The 8117-nt window shown below is 38.4% G+C and overlaps 1 protein-coding gene across 2 annotated transcripts in view; it reads left to right on the forward strand.

Moving 5' to 3' along the window:
- Positions 1–8117, forward strand: part of LOC106875894 (uncharacterized) — a 22751-nt gene that overhangs the window by 545 nt on the left and 14089 nt on the right. For both annotated transcript variants that reach the window (XM_014924198.2, XM_014924197.2), the window contains exons 2-9: positions 623–687; positions 1181–1401; positions 2004–2132; positions 2924–3040; positions 3706–3869; positions 5733–5979; positions 6748–6870; positions 7805–7990. In XM_014924198.2, the coding sequence (XP_014779684.1) occupies positions 624–687; positions 1181–1401; positions 2004–2132; positions 2924–3040; positions 3706–3869; positions 5733–5979; positions 6748–6870; positions 7805–7990 (1251 nt within the window). In that variant the 5' untranslated portion in view covers position 623. The remainder of the gene's footprint in view (positions 1–622; positions 688–1180; positions 1402–2003; positions 2133–2923; positions 3041–3705; positions 3870–5732; positions 5980–6747; positions 6871–7804; positions 7991–8117) is intronic.

Here is an 8117-nt window from a genome sequence, read left to right on the forward strand (position 1 = left end):
ACACAATACAAACAGCAATACAGCAAAAGACTCAAACCAAACCTTGTGACAAAACAAACTGATGCAACACAATATCGGGAAGGGTTTGTATGCCTCAAGCAACAGAAAGGAACACACAATGCTGCACAAACCTCAGCAACATGGCACCAACCTTCACCTGTTTCCAAGCTAATATTTGCCCCATGACCTGACAGATTTCTAAGGAAGACTGGAAAATGAAAGACACAGCTTATGTGATGGTGATGTTCGTTTGCAACCATCACACGATGTAAAAACAAGGGGACATTCACACACACACACACACACGCACACACACACGCACCTCTATGCATAAACACATACATACATGATTGCATACACATACAGACACACATAAAACAGGCTTCTTTCAGTTTCCTTTCACGAAATTCAATCACAATGCTGTGATGGCCAGGAGCTATAATAGAAAACACTTGCCCAAACCAGATGGTTGGCAAACAAACCTGCTCAAGTATGGCCATGCTTTGGCATCCATAGCATTTGATTTGCATGGGAGAAAATGGACAATAACAAACGAATGATTGAACTGCACCATTATTTTTTCCTATTTAATTCTGAAGCTATTTTTCTTTTCTTTTCAAAGAATGTCTCACGGAAATAAGGCAGTTGATTCTGAGATTCTGAGATCAGGAATTGCTCAATTAACAGGTAGTGCTTCAAGACATTTTATTATGGTCTCTGTTTGGTCCAGGCATGTATTTTGTATTTTATATTTTGTATTTTGTATTTTGTATTTTAATTATTATTATTATTTGATGAAAATTCTCAGCTTATTTTGCTGGGAATGATGGAAAGTGACAGCAGTCCACAACCAGCAGACTAAGGTGACTCTTGTTTACGGGTCATGCTTCAAGAACTCTGCAGGGAACCTTTGCAGTTCCAAGCAATGGTTTTTGTAGGTGTTCTATCTTTACACTTGCACCAATCTTTTGAGTCATGTTGGTAGTCGGGTGATGATACTTCCAAGCCTGCTGGTTCCAACTGGAATCACGTCTACTCTCCTCATTGACCACAACCTTCGTATTTCCTTCAAATTGTCAGAGTTTTCCATGCACTTTATTATTATTATTATTATTATCATTATTATTATTATTATCATTATTATTGTTATTATTATCATTATTATTGTTATTATTTTAAGGTGCAACTGATATAGATGGAAGATGCGTTGTTACGTTTCCAGTTGCCAGTGTTAATCTCCTGGATTCCTTTACAGCAAATAGACTTGCACACCTTCTAGAGTATTACTGTAGCTTGATGTTACCTGTTGATCAAGTGAAGGGATTCTCCATTCTCATCTGCCTACAACATGCCACTCACCCAGGAATCCAAATGTGGTTGCAAGCCATGGAGGCTGTCCAGGTTTGTAGGGTTTTCTTTTTTAGATATATTTTTATTGTATTTTATTTATTTTATTTTGATGATGCTAAACTGGTTTAGTATTCTGTATTATTTGTTTCATCATGGTGATGCTTGTTATTGTATGTTTGTATGAGTTCTAGTGGAGGCAGTTATCATCATCATCATCATCATCAACAGCATTATCATCATCCTCATTGCTGTTGGTGGTGGCATTCTCGTCGTTGTCGTTGTCATGGCCACAGTCGAATGACTGAAACAAGTAAAAGATCATCATGTAACGTCGACCTTTTCATGCTCCCATGGGTCAGATGGAATTTGTAGAAGGGGATTGTCTACAGCTGGATGTCCTCCCTTTTGCCAACCCTTATCTGTTTCCAAGTGAGTTAACATTTCCCCCTTGACCAGACAGGTTGTCACGGAAGGTTGGAAATGACGGATGCCACTTGGATGACAGTGGCACTTGTTTACGACCACCATGGGATGTCAAAGCAAGGAAACAGTAGCACACAAACATACATACACACACACACACTCACTCAGAGTCCAATGACTGAAACAAACAAACCAACAAACACTAAGAGATCTGTTTTAATCCTCCACAGAAGACTACGTCTGACAGCATCGATGTCGTCTATTTGATCAAACCAAAGACTAAAGATAACTCCCGTTTGTTGAAAAAGCAGCTGGGGCTGAAAGCAAAGTATTCTTCTGCTGTTCCTGTTCTATTCAAGGTGAGTGAAAACATTTCAGTTCTACTTCGTTGCTGTGGCTGCCTCACGTTATAGAAGAGTAAGTGGAAGTAACCAGACTGTGCAGTTGGAAAGTAAGATAAGGATGGTGATGATGTGGTATAAGGGTAAGCTCTTAACCTTTTCGTTTCTGTATTTACTTTGAGGTGCTCTGTGTTTCTTTCAATTAATTTTAAATATAACAAAGAATTTAGTAAAATAAATTAGTTATCATTCAGCTAATGTTAGGAATATAAATTATGACTAAGGTTTGGTGGAAGATTTTAATTCAGAACTTTTGAAAACAAGACATTTGTACTACAGAGCCAGGGGCAGTTTCAGCTGGGTTGGTAATGAAAGGGTTAAGGTACAAGCAGGTAAATAAAAATGAGTAGCGAAAGAAGACTAGGAAAGGTGGGTGGGTAGAGTTTGCAGGAATGCATGGCATGTGGCTAGGTGGTTAGGGTATATTGGCTCATGGGCATAGGGTTATGGGTTCAGTTTTTGGTAGTCCTTTGTGTGCTTGAGCAAGACTCATTATTTCTTGTTTCTCCAGTCCACTCAGCTGTCAAAAATGAGTTGAATCTGTATTTCAAAGGGCTGAGCTTGTCACATTCTGTATCAAGCTGAATCTCCCTGAGATGAAATACTCATTCATATACCTTCCATGATATATATATACAACATGGAGACAGAAATGATATAGTTATCATTTATAAATTGCATGATATGACAATTAACAACATTTACAATTCTTGATATTTGTTTGAACTCACTAAATTATTTCAACACAGGTTGTCTGGTTGGAGAAAATAAAAGAAGTCTACAGCTACATTGATCCATCCCAATTAACAGAAGACTACGGAGGGTTCTTGAAATACTCTCACAAAGCTTGGTTTCTTTATCAAATGGTGAGTTCTAATTCCTCTATCTAAATTATTTATGTTGTTAATTTGTCTGTTTCTGATAAGCTTGAATTTAACCTCTGTGGGATTTGAACTCAGAATGTTAAGAGCCAGAAGAAATTTCAGAAAACATTTCTCCAATGCCCGAATGATTCTGCCAGCTCACAATTAATACTGAGCTCCGTCAATACAGTGCCTGTGTGTAGCAAACTCGTTGCAAAAGATGAAAAGAGAGGATAGAAAATCAAGTGAAGAAAGACAGCAATGAAAGTGAGAAGCAAGTGGAGGGTAGAGAGAATCAAACCCCGAAACACAGGAGAATGACCTGTAAAAGATCCATAGGGATGAAAAGGTGCATAAGCACGTCAGGGATAGTGTTTTTCTTTCCTTGTTCTTCTTTTTCCCCTTTTTAGATTTTGGATATTGGATAAATGGATCTGTATACATTAACATTGATCTTGAATAAGTAACTATATCTCTTTTTTCAAAATATCTTTCAAAATATTCCTGAGAGGGTATATGTATATATATTTCATATCCTAAATATTGCATATTTGATAAATTATCACCACCAACTTGTAAATTTAAAGCTGATTTTTAAATGAAAAACCTAATATATTAATTTCTCTGCCATAGAGCGCTAATAGTGAAAACCACTTCTGTTGTTCTAGACTGTTGGAGATCTGTTGACGAAATCCCATCAACTGGAGAAAAAAATTCCTACAGCTAAAGACCAACTGCAACTGTTGACAGAGTATGATATTAATGGCCGAGACAGTGCGGAACTGAAGTCACTTGTTCAGCAGCTTGAAGAGAAATTCCATGGAATAATGAAGTAAGTTTTTGATACATTAAAAAAGTAAAATGATCTCGTCAAAAACAAAACTACAAGCTTTCTGAATGAACATCAGCCAGGCGCCGATTGGGTCTTGTTTATACAGCAATTGAACATGTTCGAAACTTGTTTCAAATGCGCTCACATACGTTTTTTATGCTATATTTATGAATGAGGAGGAAAAAAATGTTAAAAACAGAATAATTGATAATGTCTAAATATAGGGGGTATTAAAACTGGATAAATTAGTAGTTAGGTGTTAAATGATTTGAAATTGAAGCTAAATTTAGGAAAAGGAACTAAATTCGGTTGCGAAAAAGCTAAATTGTATGAATAATAGAGTTATGTCCCTTACATTGTTAACAGTTTGATAAAAAAAAAAATGGCTGCCCCAATTTCCTCGGTTTTTTTAACCCTCGGCAATTATTTTTTTTATATAATAACCCTTCATATTGCTATGTTTGTGTAACCTTTAAAATTTACTGTTTGTGTATATCTCCTATGTTTATATAACCGTTATAAGAGATGTATGTATATAAGCCTCGAAAGTTGTGCATGCTTAACACCTGAAATACCATCTGTAAAATTGCTGTACAACTGCTGTGTGTATAGACAACACCTTAAACTTGTGTATGTATACCCCTAAAATTGCTTTATTACCATCATCATTTAACATCCGTTTCCTATGCTGCTTTGGATGGTTCGATGAGAGCCTGTAAGCCAGTGGACTGCATCAATCTCCAGTGTTAGCTTTGGTGGAGTTTTCCATGACTACAGGTCCTTCTAAATGCCAACCACCTTACAGAGTGTACAAAGGGGAGTGGGGGGTTCCCGTGGCACCTGCACTAGTTTGCTCACCCAGAAACTCACAAGACAAAAACCCTTCAACAGAATGGTTTTGTACCAGAGGCTGAGAGATGGAAGTATGATGGAAAGACAGGAGCAAGTGTTTTGCCATAGTGGAGATACATGGCTACCCTCCATATAAATATTAAAGACCCTTAAAACTGCTGCCTGAAAATGACAAACAGCATCCATTGGCGAGACTCTGGATCATTGTTTCTCAACCATTTTTTACCTATAGATTCCTTTGATTCCCATTTTACTCAGGTGGTTCCTCACAGCCATTTTCAATATTTCTTCTAAGTCATTACATTTTGAGCTCAAATTCTACCAGAATCAGCTTTGCCTTTCATCCTTCCAGAGTTAATAAAAGTACTGAGGTTGATGTAATCGACTGTCCCCTACTTATTCACTTAAGCCCTTCACTCCCTGAGGCGCATAAGCCATCAACGACTTTTCTCCACCATCCTCGACTCTGGGTTATCTTTTTTTGCTTGTCTCCCACTGGTTCTCTATCTTTTCCATGTAGCTTCTATCTGGATTATGCTGCCCCACATCATATGTTTCCCTGAAGGAAGGCCTTCCTCTCCCAAATCTTGTTCATTTTGAATTGTCATTGATGGTTCTGCAACTTTGCTTTTTTCACAGTAAGAATGTTGACCATATGCAAACCCATTTTTACGTCTGGAAAGAGGTGCTTTATATTAGTCTAGCCTTTATCCTTTGACCGGTCCAGCATGGGGTGGGGGCATACTAGGGGCTTGCACTCTGCCAGATAGCACTCAGGGTCATCAAGGCACCCAAGCCACCAGGCCGAATCAAAAACTGGACCTTGTAGTAGAATCACCCACTCACTTCCCTTAAAATTGCTGGCCTTGTGCCAAAATTTGAAACAATTATTAAATGGTTTTTTATTCTTGTCATTTAACGAGGTAAAGTTTCGGTAGCCATTCCAGTGTTAATTCTTGCCATTGGACACAATATTACCTTTATTACCTTTATTTCACTTCCATTTCACAGGAACTTAAACATGGAAACAATTATTGATGAATGCAAGAATACAATTGCCTCTATGGAACATCCTGAAACAGATTCGGTTTTGTCTCAGATCTCTTCTTCCATTCTGGTTTCTTCAAAAGCTGAACTTCTCCGACTTCACAATTATTTCCTGCAGAGTAAAAAAAGCATGTCAAGAATTTGGGAAGTTCTAAATGATCAAATCCAAAGAATTCTTCAGATTGAGCAATGTCAGGAAGATGCCACCAAGGTGATTTTCTTTCTTGCTTTCTTCTCCCCCCCCCACCTCTTTCTTCCCTTACTCCCTGCTCTTCCTCCTATGCCTCCTACTCCTCTCTTGTTCCTTCACCTCACCTCCTCCCCCTTCACTTGCTTTCTCTGCTTCTCCTTTGCCTCTTCCTCCCTTGTTTCTTACTCCTCCTCTACCTCCTACTCCTCCCTTGTTCCTTCTCCTTACCTCCTCCTCTTGCCACTTCTGTTCCTTGTCTCTGACTCCAGCCCCTCTTCCCTCCTTCCCTTCCTCTTGCTTCCTCCCCTTCCCCTTGTCTCCTCCCTTCCCCTTACCTCTTCCCCCACTCACCTTCTCCCCCTTCCCCTTTGCCTCTTCCTCCCTCCCTTGCTTCCTACTCTTTCTCCCACACCTCCTAATCCCTTGCCTCCTACTCCCTTCTTGTTTCACCCTCCTCGCCTACCTCCACCTCTTTTCTTTCCTTCTTCACCAACGATTTAATCTATAACCAATGAGGGAGCTTCTATATTATTGCTCAATGATCTGCTAGAAATAGCAGCTAAATCTCTCTCATGGGGTTTTCCTTGTTCAAATTCTGTGTTCAAATTCCACCAAGGTCGACTTTGCCTTACATCCTTTGGGGGTCAATAAATTAAGTACCAGTTACACACTGGTGTCAATGTAATCGATTATCCCCCTCCCCTAAAATGTCAGGCCTTGTGTCTATAGTAGAAAGGATTATTATTATCATCATCTTGATACGGTGCCATTTCTTTTTTGAAATTACAGCTTTGTGATGAAATAAAGAGGTGTGAAGGACTGATGGATGAGCATGTAAAACCTTGCAGATCCCAGGCTGAAGTTGAAGCATGTTTTAACCATTTTCAATCATCGTTGTACACACCAGCCAAAGTAACAAACATCTTTTTCTTTTTAAACTTTTTTAAATATGTGTTTGATAAATTAATGTCATTGTTACAATTCCACTTTCCAGCAAATTGTGAGTTTTATCATGGATCATTACGTAATAGATTTCTCTGTCGGAGTGTTACATCTGCTATGCCGTTTCCTGAGGCTTCTGATTTCTAATTTTGATTCACATTCAGTCAAACCCTTCACTTCAGACAACACAGAATGGTTAGATCTGCCTAGAATAAAACTCACAGTGTTATAGCTCTTTGGGTTATAAGGATATACTGCAAGACCTTCTTTATGGTCAAGGCAAGAACCATTGGTAATAAATGCCTTTTATAGCAAGTAAATCTTCCTAGACAATGGAAAATTTGTAAAAGCAGCACTTCATATCCCTCAGGTTGCCATTATTCCAGCAAACTAAGGCGGTGAGCTGACAGAATTGTTAGCACAACAAGCAAAATTCTTGACAGTATTTTGTCCATCTTTGCGCTCTGAGTTTAGATTCTGCTGAGATCGACTTTGCCTTTCATCTTTTCAGGGTTGATAAAATAATAAGTACCAGGTGAGCACTGGGGTTGATGTAATCTCCACTCAATGTTTGTTTCTGCAGTTAACAAACACTATACTGTAACTGTCTCTTCAGTTAACAAACAATATACAACGTCTGTCTCTTTAGTTAACAACTGAACATTGCATCTGTCTCTTCAATTAACAAACAATATATATATATAAATGTCTGTCTCTTCAGTCAGCAAACGCTACACTGTGTCCGTCTTTTCACTTGACTGCACCTCATGCTCATATGCACATCATGAAACAACACTTGCACCCAACCATTTTTTCAGAAACCATTTCAAGTCAGAATCCCTGTGCACATGGAACAACACATCCAAGTTTATCGATAATCGTTTTCATATTTCTTTCAATGCAGGAAATAATGGAGAAGGCCACACTTGTCTTGCAGACGATTCAGTCTCACAAATCAGCCGACCATCCTCAGTTTACTTCTGAGTTCCTCTCTCAGTTCACATATTGTGTCAAAACTTTTGCAAACAGACTTGAAGATATTCACCATCAATATGGCGACATGCAGCAGTTCTTTCTTGTATTGCAAAAGGTGAGAGACTCCTTGGTAACATTGTTTGATTTCATATTCAGTATCCATACATGTGTGTGCGTGTGTGTGATTGTGTATGTATATACATATATATATACATATATATATATATATATATGTGTATATA

The sequence above is a fragment of the Octopus bimaculoides genome, chromosome 24 (genome assembly GCF_001194135.2).
Source record: "Octopus bimaculoides isolate UCB-OBI-ISO-001 chromosome 24, ASM119413v2, whole genome shotgun sequence".
NCBI classification, from domain to species: domain Eukaryota; kingdom Metazoa; phylum Mollusca; class Cephalopoda; order Octopoda; family Octopodidae; genus Octopus; species Octopus bimaculoides.